The following is a 21,320-nucleotide window of genomic DNA, read 5'->3' as shown; positions in this document are numbered from 1 at the left end:
GGCTGCATTCTCAGTGATGTCACCGCTCTCTAGTGAATGGATAGACTGCATTCTCAGTGATGTCACCACTCTCTAGTGAATGGATAGGCTGCATTCTCAGTGATGTCACCGCTCTCTAGTGAATGGATAGGCAGCATTCTCAGTGATGTCACCACTCTCTAGTGAATGGATAGGCTGCATTCTCAGTGATGTCACCACTCTCTAGTGAATGGATAAGCTGCATTCTCAGTGATGTCACCGCTCTCTAGTGAATGGATAGGCTGCATTCTCAGTGATGTCACCGCTCTCTAGTGAATGGATAAGCTGCATTCTCAGTGATGTCACCGCTCTCTAGTGAATGGATAGGCTGCATTCTCAGTGATGTCACTGCTCTCTAGTGAATGGATAGGCAGCATTCTCAATGATGTCACCGCTCTCTAGTGAATGGATAGGCTGCATTCTCAGTGATGTCACCTCTCTCTAGTGAATGGATAGGCAGCATTCTCAGTGATGTCACCGCTGATCTCTAGTGAATGGATAGGCTGCATTCTCAGTGATGTCACTGATCTCTAGTGAATGGATAGGCTGCATTCTCAGTGATGTCACCGCTCTCTAGTGAATGGATAGGCTGTATTCTCAGTGATGTCACCGCTCTCTAGTGAATGGATAGGCTCCATTCTCAGTGATGTCACCGCTCTCTAGAGAATGGATAGGCTGCATTCTCAATGATGTCACCGCTCTCTAGTGAATGGATAGGCAGCATTCTCAGTGATGTCACCGCTGATCTCTAGTGAATGGATAGGCTGCATTCTCAGTGATGTCACTGATCTCTAGTGAATGGATAGGCTGCATTCTCAGTGATGTCACTGATCTCTAGTGAATGGATAGGCTGCATTCTCAGTGATGTCACCGCTCTCTAGTGAATGGATAGGCTGTATTCTCAGTGATGTCACCGCTCTCTAGTGAATGGATAGGCTGCATTCTCAGTGATGTCACCGCTGTCTAGTGAATGGATAGGCTGCATTCTCAATGATGTCACCGCTCTCTAGTGAATGGATAGGCTGTATTCTCAGTGATGTCACCGCTCTCTAGTGAATGAATAGGCTGCATTCTCGGTGATGTCTCCGCTCTCTAGTGAATGGATAGGCTGCATTCTCAGTGATGTCACCGCTCTCTAGTGAATGGATAGGCTGCATTCTCAGTGATGTCTCCGCTCTTTAGTGAATGGATAGGCTGCATTCTCCGTGATGTCACCGCTCTCTAGTGAATGGATAGGCTGCATTCTCAGTGATGTCACCGCTCTCTAGTGAATGGATAGGCTGCATTCTCCGTGATGTCTCCACTCTTTAGTGAATGGATAGGCTGCATTCTCCGTGATGTCACCGCTCTCTAGTGAATGGATAGGCTGCATTCTCAGTGATGTCACTGCTCTCTAGTGAATGGATAGGCAGCATTCTCAGTGATGTCACCGCTCTCTAGTGAATGGATAAGCTGCATTCTCAGTGATGTCACAGCTCTCTAGTGAATGGATAGGCTGCATTTTCAGTTATGTCATCGCTCTCTAGTGAATGGATAGGCTGCATCCTCAGTGATGTCTCCGCTCTCTAGTGAATGGATAGGCTGCATTCTCAGTGATGTCACTGCTCTCTAGTGAATGGATAGGCTGCATTCTCAGTGATGTCACCGCTCTCTAGTGAATGGATAGGCTGCATTCTCAGTGATGTCACCGCTCTCTAGTGAATGGATAGGCTCCATTCTCAGTGATGTCACCGCTCTCTAGAGAATGGATAGGCTGCATTCTCAATGATGTCACCGCTCTCTAGTGAATGGATAGGCTGTATTCTCAGTGATGTCACCGCTCTCTAGTGAATGGATAGGCTGCATTCTCAGTGATGTCACCGCTCTCTAGTGAATGGATAAGCTGCATTCTCAGTGATGTCACCGCTCTCTAGTGAATGGATAGGCTGCATTTTCAGTTATGTCATCGCTCTCTAGTGAATGGATAGGCTGCATTCTCAGTGATGTCACCGCTCTCTAGTGAATGGATAGGCTGCATTCTCCGTGATGTCTCCGCTCTTTAGTGAATGGATAGGCTGCATTCTCCGTGATGTCACCGCTCTCTAGTGAATGGATAGGCTGCATTCTCAGTGATGTCACTGCTCTCTAGTGAATGGATAGGCTGCATTCTCAGTGATGTCACTGCTCTCTAGTGAATTGATAGGCTGCATTCTCAGTGATGTCACCGCTCTCTAGTGAATGGATAGGCTGCATTTTCAGTTATGTCATCGCTCTCTAGTGAATGGATAGGCTGCATTCTCAGTGATGTCACCGCTCTCTAGTGAATGGATAGGCTGCATTCTCAATGATGTCACCGCTCTCTAGTGAATGGATAGGCTGCATTCTCAGTGATGTCACCTCTCTCTAGTGAATGGATAGGCAGCATTCTCAGTGATGTCACCGCTGATCTCTAGTGAATGGATAGGCTGCATTCTCAGTGATGTCACTGATCTCTAGTGAATGGATAGGCTGCATTCTCAGTGATGTCACCGCTCTCTAGTGAATGGATAGGCTGTATTCTCAGTGATGTCACCGCTCTCTAGTGAATGGATAGGCTGCATTCTCAGTGATGTCACCGCTGTCTAGTGAATGGATAGGCTGCATTCTCAATGATGTCACCGCTCTCTAGTGAATGGATAGGCTGTATTCTCAGTGATGTCACCGCTCTCTAGTGAATGAATAGGCTGCATTCTCGGTGATGTCTCCGCTCTCTAGTGAATGGATAGGCTGCATTCTCAGTGATGTCACCGCTCTCTAGTGAATGGATAGGCTGCATTCTCAGTGATGTCTCCGCTCTTTAGTGAATGGATAGGCTGCATTCTCCGTGATGTCACCGCTCTCTAGTGAATGGATAGGCTGCATTCTCAGTGATGTCACCGCTCTCTAGTGAATGGATAGGCTGCATTCTCCGTGATGTCTCCACTCTTTAGTGAATGGATAGGCTGCATTCTCCGTGATGTCACCGCTCTCTAGTGAATGGATAGGCTGCATTCTCAGTGATGTCACTGCTCTCTAGTGAATGGATAGGCAGCATTCTCAGTGATGTCACCGCTCTCTAGTGAATGGATAAGCTGCATTCTCAGTGATGTCACAGCTCTCTAGTGAATGGATAGGCTGCATTTTCAGTTATGTCATCGCTCTCTAGTGAATGGATAGGCTGCATCCTCAGTGATGTCTCCGCTCTCTAGTGAATGGATAGGCTGCATTCTCAGTGATGTCACTGCTCTCTAGTGAATGGATAGGCTGCATTCTCAGTGATGTCACCGCTCTCTAGTGAATGGATAGGCTGCATTCTCAGTGATGTCACCGCTCTCTAGTGAATGGATAGGCTCCATTCTCAGTGATGTCACCGCTCTCTAGAGAATGGATAGGCTGCATTCTCAATGATGTCACCGCTCTCTAGTGAATGGATAGGCTGTATTCTCAGTGATGTCACCGCTCTCTAGTGAATGGATAGGCTGCATTCTCAGTGATGTCACCGCTCTCTAGTGAATGGATAAGCTGCATTCTCAGTGATGTCACCGCTCTCTAGTGAATGGATAGGCTGCATTTTCAGTTATGTCATCGCTCTCTAGTGAATGGATAGGCTGCATTCTCAGTGATGTCACCGCTCTCTAGTGAATGGATAGGCTGCATTCTCCGTGATGTCTCCGCTCTTTAGTGAATGGATAGGCTGCATTCTCCGTGATGTCACCGCTCTCTAGTGAATGGATAGGCTGCATTCTCAGTGATGTCACTGCTCTCTAGTGAATGGATAGGCTGCATTCTCAGTGATGTCACTGCTCTCTAGTGAATTGATAGGCTGCATTCTCAGTGATGTCACCGCTCTCTAGTGAATGGATAGGCTGCATTTTCAGTTATGTCATCGCTCTCTAGTGAATGGATAGGCTGCATTCTCAGTGATGTCACCGCTCTCTAGTGAATGGATAGGCTGCATTCTCCGTGATGTCTCCGCTCTTTAGTGAATGGATAGGCTGCATTCTCCGTGATGTCACCGCTCTCTAGTGAATGGATAGGCTGCATTCTCAGTGATGTCACTGCTCTCTAGTGAATTGATAGGCTGCATTCTCAGTGATGTCACCGCTCTCTAGTGAATGGATAAGCTGCATTCTCAGTGATGTCACCGCTCTCTAGTGAATTGATAGGCTGCATTCTCAGTGATGTCACCGCTCTCTAGTGAATGGATAGGCTGCATTCTCAGTGATGTCACTGCTCTCTAGTGAATGGATAGGCTGCATTCTCAGTGATGTCACCGCTCTCTAGTGAATTGATAGGCTGCATTCTCAGTGATGTCACCGCTCTCTAGTGAATGGATAGGCTGCATTCTCAGTGATGTCACCGCTCTCTAGTGAATGGATAAGCTGCATTCTCAGTGATGTCACCGCTCTCTAGTGAATGGATAGGCTGCATTTTCAGTTATGTCATCGCTCTCTAGTGAATGGATAGGCTGCATCCTCAGTGATGTCACCGCTCTCTAGTGAATGGATAGGCTGCATTCTCAGTGATGTCACTGCTCTCTAGTGAATGGATAGGCTGCATTCTCAGTGATGTCACCGCTCTCTAGTGAATGGATAGGCTGCATTCTCAGTGATGTCACCGCTCTCTAGTGAATGGATTTAGATATGCTTTTGGCAAACATGGATAGTAATCTATGTACTGAATGATATAAGGGAAATCTTGATCATACAGTTTAACATTCAATTTGCTTTTTGAAACCAACCACAATACTTCTACTGTATCTCACCTAAAACGGTAAATCCCACTAAGCCGATATTGCGCCGCGCTCGATCGGGGAAGTTGTTGACCATGCACTGGTAGGTCCCCGTGTCGGACAGCTGGGTGTTATTGATGTAGATTGAAGCGTTGGTGCTCGGCATGGTTTGCATAAATCCCACTCGTCCCTGGAACTGCGCCGCCGTCGTGAAGACCTGCCCGCCCTGATATATAATGATCTGGATAGAGAAGAATAAATTCATTATTCTGGGGTGAGGATTTCTCACTTTTATGTATCACACCTTTCCGTTAAGTTCTGCTTCACCTGATCACGTTTTCAATATCTCTTCTTGCCGTCGGTGAATGGGAACAATCTGATTTGCGTCTAGTGGCTGTGGACCAATCCTGACCTAATACTTCTCACGGCTGAAGATTTGGTTCAATTGAATCCAGTCTGGACAATTCTAAACTCCTCAGAAGCACAAATCTCCCTCCTGATCTGATAGTTTGTTACAATGTATCAGTCTGGGTTAATCTGCTTAGCTCACAGAGGATTGTCTAGATATCCCGGGAAGATTTTGCAGCCTATGGATGCATGAAATTATGTTCCCATTCACTGACAGCAAACAGAAGTATGGAACGTGGTGAAGAAAAACAATATTAACAAGTAAATTAAAAAGTTTCAAAAACTTTTTATCATTATATTTCCACCAGACTGGAAAACTCCAACTTCTCCAATCACCCCCAGAGCTGAATTCCGAATGTTGCTCATTTCCTATTCAATAGTTAGAGCTAAAATGATTAGCTCATATGTCTATCACAGTCATTCGCAGCTTTGGATGTGACTGCAGTATAAAGCATGGTGTAACTGAAAAGCAACTAATATATCAGAAAGTAAAAGCATTTTCAACATTGCTTCTCACGACTTATATGTGCAGCTTCGGAGGTGACTGCACGGTGTTAAAACATCAATAAATAATATTTTTTTGTAGACTTCTGCTTTAAGTTAACCCTTCCTATACCTGTTCAGGTTGGTTGGCGTTGGACAAAGGGGTCACAGTCCAGATGATGTTGAGGTTGGTAAGTGCCGCACTTGTGGTGAACGTGCAGAAGAGCGCCGCAGACTGACCACGGGCGACCTGGATGTTATCCTTGTCAATCATCACTTGCAGGGCGGTCACGAAACCTGCAATGCAAGAATCCATTACTGGGACGCCGTCCTTGTAACCTTGCGAATGCAAAAGGTAAAGACTTTAATCTAATGCACCTAAAAATCTGCTTACGGCACCTGGAGGTCTGTTCACATTACACAGCAGTCTATTATCCATATCAAATTATGTACACGAGCGGGATATTGAATATCTCACGCTCGCGGACGTCCTTTTGTTCTGCATCCAGTTAAAGGGAAACTGCTGTAACATTTGATGCAAGTAAATATATATAATAAGTAAATACACGGCATGAACAAAATAACAAAGCAACAAAGCATCAATGTATCAATCTTGATAGAGCAGATTCTCAAGCGTCCACAGGGGGGCGATATATCACTGGCCTTCCTGACATTTATTAGCTTTACGGCCCCTCTCAGACACATTATTAAACGGCAAAGTGGTTTTTATATTTTATGGAGAACGGGGGGAATATACCGGCTCCGTGCAGATGTTGTCCCCGCTGGGATTTGAACCCATGACCCTCGATGCTGCCAGACAAGAGTTCGAATCACGTCACCGTCCAAATAATGAAATAAAGTAAAAAAAAGAATAAATAATATATAGTATATTGTGCCTTTATTATACATGATCTGCATATATAATGGCCAAAATCTGATGCCTGCATGAAAATTAAAAGGCAATCTGTCACCAGATTTAAATAATCTGAGAGCAGCATAATGTGGAGACTGAGACCCTGATTCCAGCGACGTGGCACTTACTGGGCTGCCTGTTGTCATTCTTACAAAGTCAGTGTTTTATCAGCAGGAGATTATCACTAGAGGACTACTTGGTCAGCTGCCAGATAGTCCAACCTCGCCCCCAGCACTGATTGGCTGTGCGCACAGAAAGCTGCCAATCAGTGGTGTGGGCGGAGTTATGCACACAGAAAGCAGCCAATCAATGGTGTGGGCGAGGTTATACAGAGCTCAGCATTCAGAGAACTTAGAGATCAGACAACTGTTTTATCAAAACTGCAGCAAGCAGCCCAGTAAGTGACACATCGCTGGAATCAGGGTCTCTACCCCACATCGTGCTGCTCTTAGATCCAAAAATGGATAACGGATTCCACGTAAGTTGACATAACGAAAAGCCGTAAAAGTTTCCCGGATTGGACTTTTCGTGGTGACACAATCCTGGGATCTGTAAGCTCAATGCCAAGAGGCAGTAGTAAAGCCTCTGTCATCAGATCATGAAATGGGATCATTTGTACAACTGCAAGTCCCAGCAAACCTCCCGACCCACAATTACTATAAAAACCCTATGGAATGATCCTGTGCATTCTACATCCCTGAATGTAGCAGAGCCGGCGGTGCAGTGACGGTGTAGATGGCGCTGGGCTGTGCCACGTCTGCACTCACATCTCAGCTCTCTGGGGCGCGTTCATTAGGGATATGAGGCCGTGCGGCTGATTGCCGGGCAGAGGAATAATAGACTCCAGCCCGGAGGCCGCTTCATGCTCCATAAAGCCGCGACAGAGGAGTCACTGGATCCAGCTGCTCCCAACATCAGTGTCAGCGGCTGGTACTCACAAGACGCACAATGCTGGCCTCCAGAACCAGGCATGGGTGGCACTGAGCCGGGTACCCAAGCTGACGTGTGCTACTGAGCCGGGTATCCAAGCTGACGTGTGCTACTGAGCCGGGTATCCAAGCTGACGTGTGATACTGAGCCGAGTATCCAAGCTGACGTGTGATACTGAGCCGGGTATCCAAGCTGACGTGTGATACTGAGTCGGGTATCCAAGCTGACGTGTGCTACTGAACTGGGTATCCAAGCTGACGTGTGCTACTGAGCCTGGTATCCAAGCTGACGTGTGCTACTGAGCCGGGTATCCAAGCTGACGTGTGATACTGAGCCGGGTATCCAAGCTGACGTGTGATACTGAGCCGGGTATCCAAGCTGACGTGTGATACTGAGTCGGGTATCCAAGCTGACGTGTGCTACTGAGCCAGGTGTCCAAGCTGATGTGTGCTACTGAGCCGGGTATCCAAGCTGACGTGTGCTACTGAGCCGGGTATCCAAGCTGACGTGTGCTACTGAGCCGGGTATCCAAGCTGACGTGTGCTACTGAGACGGGTATCCAAGCTAACGTGTGATACTGAGCCGGGTTTCCAAGCTGACGTGTGCTACTGAACCGGGTATCCAATCTGACGTGTGATACTGAGCCGGATATCCAAGCTGACGTGTGCTACTGAGCCGAGTATCCAAGCTGACGTGTGATACTGAGCCGGATATCCAAGCTGACGTGTAATACTGAGCCGGTTATCCAAGCTGACGTGTGATACTGAGCCGGGTATCCAAGCTGACGTGTAATACTGAGCCGGGTATCCAAGCTGACGTGTGATACTGAGCCGGGTATCCAAGCTGACGTGTGCTACTGAGCCGGGTATCCAAGCTGACGTGTGCTACTGAGCCGGGAATCCAAGCTGACGTGTGATACTGAGCCGGTTATCCAAGCTGACGTGTGCTACTGAGCCGGGTATCCAAGCTGACGTGTGCTACTGAGCCGGGTATCCAAGCTGACGTGTGATACTGAGCCGGATATCCAAGCTGACGTGTGCTACTGAGCCGGGTATCCAAGCTGACGTGTGCTACTGAGCCGGGTATCCAAGCTGACGTGTGATACTGAGCCGAGTATCCAAGCTGACGTGTGATACTGAGCCGGGTATCCAAGCTGACGTGTGATACTGAGTCGGGTATCCAAGCTGACGTGTGCTACTGAACCGGGTATCCAAGCTGACGTGTGATACTGAGCCGGTTATCCAAGCTGACGTGTGATACTGAGCCGGTTATCCAAGCTGACGTGTGCTACTGAGCCGGGTATCCAAGCTGACGTGTGATACTGAGCCGGGTATCCAAGCTGACGTGTGATACTGAGCCGGGTATCCAAGCTGACGTGTGATACTGAGCCGGTTATCCAAGCTGACGTGTGCTACTGAGCCGGGTATCCAAGCTGACGTGTGCTACTGAGCCGGGTATCCAAGCTGACGTGTGATACTGAGCCGGGTATCCAAGCTGACGTGTGATACTAAGCCGAGTATCCAAGCTGACGTGTGATATTGAGCCGAGTATCCAAGCTGACGTGTGATACTGAGCCGGGTATCCAAGCTGACGTGTGATACTGAGCCGGGTATCCAAGCTGACGTGTGATACTGAGCCGAGTATCCAAGCTGACGTGTGATACTGAGCCGGGTATCCAAGCTGACGTGTGATACTGAGCCGGTTATCCAAGCTGACGTGTGATACTGAGCCGGGTATCCAAGCTGAAGTGTGATACTGAGCCGAGTATCCAAGCTGACGTGTGATACTGAGCCGAGTATCCAAGCTGACGTGTGATACTGAGCCGGGTATCCAAGCTGACGTGTGATACAGAGCTGGGTATCCAAGCTAACGTGTGATACTGAGCCAGCTATCCAAGCTGACGTGTGATACAGAGCCGGGTATCCAAGCTAACATGTGTGATACTGAGCCAGGTATCCAAGCTGACGTGTGATACAGAGCCGGGTATCTAAGCTGACGTGTGTTATTGAGCCGGGTATCGAATTTGACGAGTGATACTGAGCCGGGTATCCAAGCTGACGTGTGTGATACTGAGCTGGGTATCCAAGCTAACGTGTGATACTGAGCCGGGTATCCAAGCTAACGTGTGTGATAGTGAGCCGGGTATCCAAGCTAACGTGTGTGATACTGAGCCAGGTATCCAAGCTGACGTGTGCTACTGAGCCAGGTATCCAAGCTAACATGTGATACTGAGCGGGGTATCCAAGCTAACATGTGTGATACTGAGCCGGGTATCCAAGCTAACGTGTGTGATACCGAGCCGGGTATCTAAGCTAACATGTGTGATACTGAGCCAGGATAATTAAGCAGGGTATCTAACATATCATGGGTGATACTGTCTGCTGAGCTGTGTATCTAATCCTATCCTGTGTGATACTGTCTGCTGAGCTGTGTATCTAATCCTATCCTGTGTGATACTGTCTGCTGAGCTGTGTATCTAATCCTATACTGTGTGATACTGTCTGCTGAGCCGTGTATCTAATCCTATCATGTGTGATACTGTCTGCTGAGCTGTGTATCTAATCCTATCCTAAGTGATACTGTCTGCTGAGCCGTGTATCTAATCCTATCCTGTGTGATACTCTGCTGAGCCGTGTATCTAATCCTATCCTGTGTGATACCGTGTATCTAATCCTCTCCTGTGTGATACTGTCTGCTGAGCCGTGTATCTAATCCTATCCTGTGTGATACTGTCTGCTGAGCTGTGTATCTAATCCTATCCTGTGTGATACTGTCTGCTGAGCCGTGTATCTAATCCTATCCTGTGTGATACTGTCTGCTGAGCTGTGTATCTAATCCTCTCCTGTGTGATACTCTGCTGAGCCGTGTATCTAATCCTATCCTGTGTGATACTGTCTGCTGAGCCGTGTATCTAATCCTGTCCTGTGTGATACTTTCTGCTGAGCCGTGTATCTAATCCTATCATGTGTGATACTGTCTGCTGAGCCATGTATCTAATCCTCTCCTGTGTGATACTGTCTGCTGAGCCGTGTATCTAATCCTATCCTGTGTGATACTGTCTGCTGAGCCGTGTATCTAATCCTATCCTGTGTGATACCGTGTATCTAATCCTCTCCTGTGTGATACTGTCTGCTGAGCCGTGTATCTAATCCTATCCTGTGTGATACTGTCTCCTGAGCTGTGTATCTAATCCTATCCTGTGTGATACTGTCTGCTGAGCCGTGTATCTAATCCTATCCTGTGTGATACTGTCTGCTGAGCCGTGTATCTAATCCTATCCTGTGTGATACTGTCTGCTGAGCTGTGTATCTAATCCTCTCCTGTGTGATACTGTCTGCTGAGCCATGTATCTAATCCTATCCTGTGTGATACTGTCTGCTGAGCTGTGTATCTAATCCTCTCCTGTGTGATACTGTCTGCTGAGCTGTGTATCTAATCCTATCCTGTGTGATACTGTCTGCTGAGCCGTGTATCTCATCCTGTCCTGTGTGATACTTTCTGCTGAGCCATGTATCTAATCCTATCCTGTGTGATACTGTCTGCTGAGCTGTGTATCTAATCCTATCCTGTGTGATACTGTCTGCTGAGCTGTGTATCTAATCCTCTCCTGTGTGATACTCTGCTGAGCGTGTATCTAATCCTATCCTGTGTGATACTGTCTGCTGAGCCGTGCATCTAATCCTATCCTGTGTGATACTGTCTGCTGAGCCGTGTATCTAATCCTATCCTGTGTGATACTGTCTGCTGAGGTGTGTATCTAATCCTATTCTGTGTGATACTGTCTGCTGAGGTGTGTATCTAATCCTATCCTGTGTGATACTGTCTGCTGAGCTATGTATCTAATCCTATCCTGTGTGATACTGTCTGCTGAGCTATGTATCTAATCCTATCCTGTGTGATACTGTCTGCTGAGCCATGTATCTAATCCTATACTGTGTGATACTGTCTGCTGAGCCGTGTATCTAATCCTCTCCTGTGTGATACTGTCTCCTGAGCCATGTATCTAATCCTATCCTGTGTGATACTGTCTGCTGAGCTGTGTATCTAATCCTCTCCTGTGTGATACTCTGCTGAGCCGTGTATCTAATCCTCTCCTGTGTGATACTGTCTGCTGAGCCGAGTATCTAATCCTATCCTGTGTGATACTCTGCTGAGCCGTGTATCTAATCCTATCCTGTGTGATACTGTCTGCTGAGCCGTGTATCTAATCCTCTCCTGTGTGATACTGTCTGCTGAGCCGTGTATCTAATCCTATCCTGTGTGATACTGTCTGCTGAGCCGTGTATCTAATCCTATCCTGTGTGATACTGTCTGCTGAGCTGTGTATCTGATCCTATCCTGTGTGATACTCTGCTGAGCCGTGTATCTAATCCTATCCTGTGTGATACTCTGCTGAGCCGTGTATCTAATCCTATCCTGTGTGATACTGTCTGCTGAGCTGTGTATCTGATCCTATCCTGTGTGATACTGTCTGCTGAGCCGTGTATCTAATCCTATCCTGTGTGATACTCTGCTGAGCCGTGTATCTAATCCTCTCCTGTGTGATACTGTCTGCTGAGCCGAGTATCTAATCCTATCCTGTGTGATACTCTGCTGAGCCGTGTATCTAATCCTCTCCTGTGTGATACTGTCTGCTGAGCCGTGTATCTAACCCTATCCTGTGTGATACTGTCTGCTGAGCAGTGTATCTAACCCTATTCTGTGTGATACTCTGCTGAGCCGTGTATCTAATCCTATCCTGTGTGATACTGTCTGCTGAGCAGTGTATCTAATCCTATCCTGTCTGATACTGTCTGCTGAGCCGTGTATCTAATCCTCTCCTGTGTGATACTGTCTGCTGAGCTGTGTATCTAATCCTATCCTGTGTGATACTGTCTGCTGAGCCGTGTATCTAATCCTATCCTGTGTGATACTGTCTGCTGAGCCGTGTATCTAATCCTATCCTGTGTGATACTGTCTGCTGAGCCGTGCATCTAATCCTATCCTGTGTGATACTGTCTGCTGAGCCGTGTATCTAATCCTATCCTGTGTGATACTGTCTGCTGAGGTGTGTATCTAATCCTATTCTGTGTGATACTGTCTGCTGAGGTGTGTATCTAATCCTATCCTGTGTGATACTGTCTGCTGAGCTATGTATCTAATCCTATCCTGTGTGATACTGTCTGCTGAGCCATGTATCTAATCCTATACTGTGTGATACTGTCTGCTGAGCCGTGTATCTAATCCTCTCCTGTGTGATACTGTCTCCTGAGCCATGTATCTAATCCTATCCTGTGTGATACTGTCTGCTGAGCTGTGTATCTAATCCTCTCCTGTGTGATACTCTGCTGAGCCATGTATCTAATCCTATCCTGTGTGATACTGTCTGCTGAGCCGTGTATCTAATCCTATCCTGTGTGATACTCTGCTGAGCCGTGTATCTAATCCTCTCCTGTGTGATACTGTCTGCTGAGCCGTGTATCTAATCCTATCCTGTGTGATACTGTCTGCTGAGCCGTGTATCTAATCCTCTCCTGTGTGATACTGTCTGCTGAGCCGTGTATCTAATCCTCTCCTGTGTGATACTGTCTGCTGAGCCGTGTATCTAATCCTATCCTGTGTGATACTGTCTGCTGAGCCGTGTATCTAATCCTATCCTGTGTGATACTGTCTGCTGAGCTGTGTATCTGATCCTATCCTGTGTGATACTCTGCTGAGCCGTGTATCTAATCCTATCCTGTGTGATACTCTGCTGAGCCGTGTATCTAATCCTATCCTGTGTGATACTGTCTGCTGAGCTGTGTATCTGATCCTATCCTGTGTGATACTGTCTGCTGAGCCGTGTATCTAATCCTATCCTGTGTGATACTGTCTGCTGAGCCGTGTATCTAATCCTATCCTGTGTGATACTCTGCTGAGCCGTGTATCTAATCCTCTCCTGTGTGATACTGTCTGCTGAGCCGTGTATCTAACCCTATCCTGTGTGATACTGTCTGCTGAGCAGTGTATCTAACCCTATTCTGTGTGATACTCTGCTGAGCCGTGTATCTAATCCTATCCTGTGTGATACTGTCTGCTGAGCAGTGTATCTAATCCTATCCTGTCTGATACTGTCTGCTGAGCCGTGTATCTAATCCTCTCCTGTGTGATACTGTCTGCTGAGCCGTGTATCTGATCCTGTCCTGTGTGATACTGTCTGCTGAGCAGTGTATCTAATCCTATCCTGTGTGATACTGTCTCCTGAGCCATGTATCTAATCCTATCCTGTGTGATACTGTCTGCTGAGCCGTGTATCTAATCCTATCCTGTGTGATACTGTCTGCTGAGCCGTGTATCTAATCCTATCCTGTGTGATACTGTCTGCTGAGCTATGTATCTAATCCTATCCTGTGTGATACTGTCTGCTGAGCCGTGTATCTAATCCTATCCTGTGTGATACTGTCTGCTGAGCCATGTATCTAATCCTATCCTGTGTGATACTGTCTGCTGAGCCATGTATCTAATCCTATCCTGTGTGATACTGTCTGCTGAGCCGTGTATCTAATCCTATCCTGTGTGATACTGTCTGCTGAGCCGTGTATCTAATCCTCTCCTGTGTGATACTGTCTGCTGAGCCGTGTATCTAATCCTATCCTGTGTGATACTGTCTGCTGAGCCGTGTATCTAATCCTATCCTGTGTGATACTGTCTGCTGAGCCATGTATCTAATCCTATCCTGTGTGATACTGTCTGCTGAGCCGTGTATCTAATCCTCTCCTGTGTGATACTGTCTGCTGAGCCGTGTATCTAATCCTATCCTGTGTGATACTGTCTGCTGAGCCGTGTATCTAATCCTCTCCTGTGTGATACTGTCTGCTGAGCTGTGTATCTAATCCTATCGTGTGATACTGTCTGCTGAGCTGTGTATCTAATCCTATCCTGTGTGATACTGACTGCTGAGCCGTGTATCTAATCCTCTCCTGTGTGATACTGTCTGCTGAGCCATGTATCTAATCCTATCCTGTGTGATACTGACTGCTGAGCCGTGTATCTAATCCTCTCCTGTGTGATACTGTCTGCTGAGCTGTGTATCTAATCCTCTCCTGTGTGATACTGTCTGCTGAGCTGTGTATCTAATCCTATCCTGTGTGATACTGTCTGCTGAGCCATGTATCTAATCCTATCCTGTGTGATACTGTCTGCTGAGCCGTGTATCTAATCCTCTCCTGTGTGATACTGTCTGCTGAGGTGTGTATCTAATCCTATCCTGTGTGATACTGTCTGCTGAGCCGAGTATCTAATCCTATCCTGTGTGATACTGTCTGCTGAGCTGTGTATCTAATCCTCTCCTGTGTGATACTGTCTGCTGAGCCGAGTATCTAATCCTATCCTGTGTGATACTCTGCTGAGCCGTGTATCTAATCCTCTCCTGTGTGATACTGTCTGCTGAGCCGAGTATCTAATCCTATCCTGTGTGATACTCTGCTGAGCCGTGTATCTAATCCTCTCCTGTGTGATACTGTCTGCTGAGCCGTGTATCTTACCCTATCCTGTGTGATACTGTCTGCTGAGCCGTGTATCTAATCCTATCCTGTGTGATACTGTCTGCTGAGCTGTGTATCTAATCCTATCCTGTGTGATACTGTCTGCTGAGCTGTGTATCTAATCCTATCCTGTGTGATACTGACTGCTGAGCTGTGTATCTAATCCTATCCTGTGTGATACTGACTGCTGAGCCGTGTATCTAATCCTCTCCTGTGTGATACTGTCTGCTGAGCCATGTATCTAATCCTATCCTGTGTGATACTGACTGCTGAGCCGTGTATCTAATCCTCTCCTGTGTGATACTGTCTGCTGAGCTGTGTATCTAATCCTCTCCTGTGTGATACTGTCTGCTGAGCTGTGTATCTAATCCTATCCTGTGTGATACTGTCTGCTGAGCCATGTATCTAATCCTATCCTGTGTGATACTGTCTGCTGAGCCGTGTATCTAATCCTCTCCTGTGTGATACTGTCTGCTGAGGTGTGTATCTAATCCTATCCTGTGTGATACTGTCTGCTGAGCCGAGTATCTAATCCTATCCTGTGTGATACTGTCTGCTGAGCTGTGTATCTAATCCTCTCCTGTGTGATACTGTCTGCTGAGCCGAGTATCTAATCCTATCCTGTGTGATACTCTGCTGAGCCGTGTATCTAATCCTCTCCTGTGTGATACTGTCTGCTGAGCCGAGTATCTAATCCTATCCTGTGTGATACTCTGCTGAGCCGTGTATCTAATCCTCTCCTGTGTGATACTGTCTGCTGAGCCGTGTATCTTACCCTATCCTGTGTGATACTGTCTGCTGAGCCGTGTATCTAATCCTCTCCTGTGTGATACTCTGCTGAGCTGTGTATCTAATCCTCTCCTGTGTGATACTGTCTGCTGAGCTGTGTATCTAATCCTATCCTGTGTGATACTGTCTGCTGAGCCGTGTATCTCATCCTGTCCTGTGTGATACTTTCTGCTGAGCCATGTATCTAATCCTATCCTGTGTGATACTGTCTGCTGAGCTGTGTATCTAATCCTATCCTGTGTGATACTGTCTGCTGAGCTGTGTATCTAATCCTCTCCTGTGTGATACTCTGCTGAGCGTGTATCTAATCCTATCCTGTGTGATACTGTCTGCTGAGCCGTGTATCTAATCCTATCCTGTGTGATACTGTCTGCTGAGCCGTGTATCTAATCCTATCCTGTGTGATACTGTCTGCTGAGGTGTGTATCTAATCCTATTCTGTGTGATACTGTCTGCTGAGGTGTGTATCTAATCCTATCCTGTGTGATACTGTCTGCTGAGCTATGTATCTAATCCTATCCTGTGTGATACTGTCTGCTGAGCCATGTATCTAATCCTATACTGTGTGATACTGTCTGCTGAGCCGTGTATCTAATCCTCTCCTGTGTGATACTGTCTCCTGAGCCATGTATCTAATCCTATCCTGTGTGATACTGTCTGCTGAGCTGTGTATCTAATCCTCTCCTGTGTGATACTCTGCTGAGCCATGTATCTAATCCTATCCTGTGTGATACTGTCTGCTGAGCCGTGTATCTAATCCTATCCTGTGTGATACTCTGCTGAGCCGTGTATCTAATCCTCTCCTGTGTGATACTGTCTGCTGAGCCGAGTATCTAATCCTATCCTGTGTGATACTCTGCTGAGCCGTGTATCTAATCCTATCCTGTGTGATACTGTCTGCTGAGCCGTGTATCTAATCCTCTCCTGTGTGATACTGTCTGCTGAGCCGTGTATCTAATCCTATCCTGTGTGATACTGTCTGCTGAGCCGTGTATCTAATCCTATCCTGTGTGATACTGTCTGCTGAGCTGTGTATCTGATCCTATCCTGTGTGATACTCTGCTGAGCCGTGTATCTAATCCTATCCTGTGTGATACTCTGCTGAGCCGTGTATCTAATCCTATCCTGTGTGATACTGTCTGCTGAGCTGTGTATCTGATCCTATCCTGTATGATACTGTCTGCTGAGCCGTGTATCTAATCCTATCCTGTGTGATACTCTGCTGAGCCGTGTATCTAATCCTCTCCTGTGTGATACTGTCTGCTGAGCCGAGTATCTAATCCTATCCTGTGTGATACTCTGCTGAGCCGTGTATCTAATCCTCTCCTGTGTGATACTGTCTGCTGAGCCGTGTATCTAACCCTATCCTGTGTGATACTGTCTGCTGAGCAGTGTATCTAACCCTATTCTGTGTGATACTCTGCTGAGCCGTGTATCTAATCCTATCCTGTGTGATACTGTCTGCTGAGCAGTGTATCTAATCCTATCCTGTCTGATACTTTCTGCTGAGCCGTGTATCTAATCCTATCATGTGTGATACTGTCTGCTGAGCTGTGTATCTAATCCTATCCTAAGTGATACTGTCTGCTGAGCCGTGTATCTAATCCTATCCTGTGTGATACTGTCTGCTGAGCCGTGTATCTAATCCTATCCTGTGTGATACCGTGTATCTAATCCTCTCCTGTGTGATACTGTCTGCTGAGCTGTGTATCTAATCCTCTCCTGTGTGATACTGTCTGCTGAGCTGTGTATCTAATCCTATCCTGTGTGATACTGTCTGCTAAGCCATGTATCTAATCCTATCCTGTGTGATACTGTCTGCTGAGCCGTGTATCTAATCCTCTCCTGTGTGATACTGTCTGCTGAGGTGTGTATCTAATCCTATCCTGTGTGATACTGTCTGCTGAGCCGAGTATCTAATCCTATCCTGTGTGATACTGTCTGCTGAGCTGTGTATCTAATCCTCTCCTGTGTGATACTGTCTGCTGAGCCGAGTATCTAATCCTATCCTGTGTGATACTCTGCTGAGCCGTGTATCTAATCCTCTCCTGTGTGATACTGTCTGCTGAGCCGAGTATCTAATCCTATCCTGTGTGATACTCTGCTGAGCCGTGTATCTAATCCTCTCCTGTGTGATACTGTCTGCTGAGCCGTGTATCTTACCCTATCCTGTGTGATACTGTCTGCTGAGCCGTGTATCTAATCCTATCCTGTGTGATACTGTCTGCTGAGCCGTGTATCTAATCCTCTCCTGTGTGATACTGACTGCTGAGCTGTGTATCTAATCCTATCCTGTGTGATACTGTCTGCTGAGCTGTGTATCTAATCCTATCCTGTGTGATACTGACTGCTGAGCCGTGTATCTAATCCTCTCCTGTGTGATACTGTCTGCTGAGCCATGTATCTAATCCTATCCTGTGTGATACTGACTGCTGAGCCGTGTATCTAATCCTCTCCTGTGTGATACTGTCTGCTGAGCTGTGTATCTAATCCTCTCCTGTGTGATACTGTCTGCTGAGCTGTGTATCTAATCCTATCCTGTGTGATACTGTCTGCTGAGCCATGTATCTAATCCTATCCTGTGTGATACTGTCTGCTGAGCCGTGTATCTAATCCTCTCCTGTGTGATACTGTCTGCTGAGCTGTGTATCTAATCCTCTCCTGTGTGATACTGTCTGCTGAGCTGTGTATCTAATCCTATCCTGTGTGATACTGTCTGCTGAGCCATGTATCTAATCCTATCCTGTGTGATACTGTCTGCTGAGCCGTGTATCTAATCCTCTCCTGTGTGATACTGTCTGCTGAGGTGTGTATCTAATCCTATCCTGTGTGATACTGTCTGCTGAGCCGAGTATCTAATCCTATCCTGTGTGATACTGTCTGCTGAGCTGTGTATCTAATCCTCTCCTGTGTGATACTGTCTGCTGAGCCGAGTATCTAATCCTATCCTGTGTGATACTCTGCTGAGCCGTGTATCTAATCCTCTCCTGTGTGATACTGTCTGCTGAGCCGAGTATCTAATCCTATCCTGTGTGATACTCTGCTGAGCCGTGTATCTAATCCTCTCCTGTGTGATACTGTCTGCTGAGCCGTGTATCTTACCCTATCCTGTGTGATACTGTCTGCTGAGCCGTGTATCTAATCCTCTCCTGTGTGATACTCTGCTGAGCTGTGTATCTAATCCTCTCCTGTGTGATACTGTCTGCTGAGCTGTGTATCTAATCCTATCCTGTGTGATACTGTCTGCTGAGCCGTGTATCTCATCCTGTCCTGTGTGATACTTTCTGCTGAGCCATGTATCTAATCCTATCCTGTGTGATACTGTCTGCTGAGCTGTGTATCTAATCCTATCCTGTGTGATACTGTCTGCTGAGCTGTGTATCTAATCCTCTCCTGTGTGATACTCTGCTGAGCGTGTATCTAATCCTATCCTGTGTGATACTGTCTGCTGAGCCGTGCATCTAATCCTATCCTGTGTGATACTGTCTGCTGAGCCGTGTATCTAATCCTATCCTGTGTGATACTGTCTGCTGAGGTGTGTATCTAATCCTATTCTGTGTGATACTGTCTGCTGAGGTGTGTATCTAATCCTATCCTGTGTGATACTGTCTGCTGAGCTATGTATCTAATCCTATCCTGTGTGATACTGTCTGCTGAGCCATGTATCTAATCCTATACTGTGTGATACTGTCTGCTGAGCCGTGTATCTAATCCTCTCCTGTGTGATACTGTCTCCTGAGCCATGTATCTAATCCTATCCTGTGTGATACTGTCTGCTGAGCTGTGTATCTAATCCTCTCCTGTGTGATACTCTGCTGAGCCATGTATCTAATCCTATCCTGTGTGATACTGTCTGCTGAGCCGTGTATCTAATCCTATCCTGTGTGATACTCTGCTGAGCCGTGTATCTAATCCTCTCCTGTGTGATACTGTCTGCTGAGCCGAGTATCTAATCCTATCCTGTGTGATACTCTGCTGAGCCGTGTATCTAATCCTATCCTGTGTGATACTGTCTGCTGAGCCGTGTATCTAATCCTCTCCTGTGTGATACTGTCTGCTGAGCCGTGTATCTAATCCTATCCTGTGTGATACTGTCTGCTGAGCCGTGTATCTAATCCTATCCTGTGTGATACTGTCTGCTGAGCTGTGTATCTGATCCTATCCTGTGTGATACTCTGCTGAGCCGTGTATCTAATCCTATCCTGTGTGATACTCTGCTGAGCCGTGTATCTAATCCTATCCTGTGTGATACTGTCTGCTGAGCTGTGTATCTAATCCTATCCTGTGTGATACTGTCTGCTGAGCTGTGTATCTAATCCTATCCTGTATGATACTGTCTGCTGAGCCGTGTATCTAATCCTATCCTGTGTGATACTCTGCTGAGCCGTGTATCTAATCCTCTCCTGTGTGATACTGTCTGCTGAGCCGTGTATCTAATCCTCTCCTGTGTGATACTCTGCTGAGCCGTGTATCTAATCCTCTCCTGTGTGATACTGTCTGCTGAGCCGTGTATCTAACCCTATCCTGTGTGATACTGTCTGCTGAGCAGTGTATCTAACCCTATTCTGTGTGATACTCTGCTGAGCCGTGTATCTAATCCTATCCTGTGTGATACTGTCTGCTGAGCAGTGTATCTAATCCTATCATGTCTGATACTGTCTGCTGAGCCGTGTATCTAATCCTCTCCTGTGTGATACTGTCTGCTGAGCCGTGTATCTGATCCTGTCCTGTGTGATACTGTCTGCTGAGCAGTGTATCTAATCCTATCCTGTGAGATACTGTCTCCTGAGCCATGTATCTAATCCTATCCTGTGTGATACTGTCTGCTGAGCTATGTATCTAATCCTATCCTGTGTGATACTGTCTGCTGAGCCGTGTATCTAATCCTATCCTGTGTGATACTGTCTGCTGAGCCATGTATCTAATCCTATCCTGTGTGATACTGTCTGCTGAGCCATGTATCTAATCCTATCCTGTGTGATACTGTCTGCTGAGCCGTGTATCTAATCCTCTCCTGTGTGATACTGTCTGCTGAGCTGTGTATCTAATCCTATCCTGTGTGATACTGTCTGCTGAGCCGTGTATCTAATCCTATCCTGTGTGATACTGTCTGCTGAGCCATGTATCTAATCCTATCCTGTGTGATACTGTCTGCTGAGCCGTGTATCTAATCCTCTCCTGTGTGATACTGTCTGCTGAGCTGTGTATCTAATCCTATCCTGTGTGATACTGTCTGCTGAGCCGTGTATCTAATCCTCTCCTGTGTGATACTGTCTGCTGAGCCGTGTATCTAATCCTATCCTGTGTGATACTCTGCTGAGCCGTGTATCTAATCCTCTCCTGTGTGATACTGTCTGCTGAGCTGTGTATCTAATCCTATCCTGTGTGATACTGTCTGCTGAGCTGTGTATCTAATCCTATCCTGTGTGATACTGACTGCTGAGCCGTGTATCTAATCCTCTCCTGTGTGATACTGTCTGCTGAGCCATGTATCTAATCCTATCCTGTGTGATACTGACTGCTGAGCCGTGTATCTAATCCTCTCCTG

General features: G+C 46.8%; 1 protein-coding gene across 1 annotated transcript in view; it reads right to left on the bottom strand.

Moving 5' to 3' along the window:
- The window catches only part of IGSF11 (immunoglobulin superfamily member 11), a 518,147-nt gene that overhangs the window by 36,287 nt on the left and 460,540 nt on the right, over positions 1 to 21,320 (bottom strand). Inside the window, exons 2-3 of the mRNA XM_073668585.1 lie at positions 5,772 to 5,935; positions 4,781 to 4,988 (exon numbers count right to left, since the gene is read on the bottom strand). Of these exons, the coding sequence (XP_073524686.1) occupies positions 4,781 to 4,988; positions 5,772 to 5,935 (372 nt within the window). The remainder of the gene's footprint in view (positions 1 to 4,780; positions 4,989 to 5,771; positions 5,936 to 21,320) is intronic.

The sequence above is a fragment of the Phyllobates terribilis genome, unplaced genomic scaffold (genome assembly GCF_046119375.1).
Source record: "Phyllobates terribilis strain yellow unplaced genomic scaffold, ASM4611937v1 Scaffold_2__4_contigs__length_985480577, whole genome shotgun sequence".
NCBI lineage: Eukaryota > Metazoa > Chordata > Amphibia > Anura > Dendrobatidae > Phyllobates > Phyllobates terribilis.
This window is presented reverse-complemented; position numbering and strand designations above follow the sequence as displayed.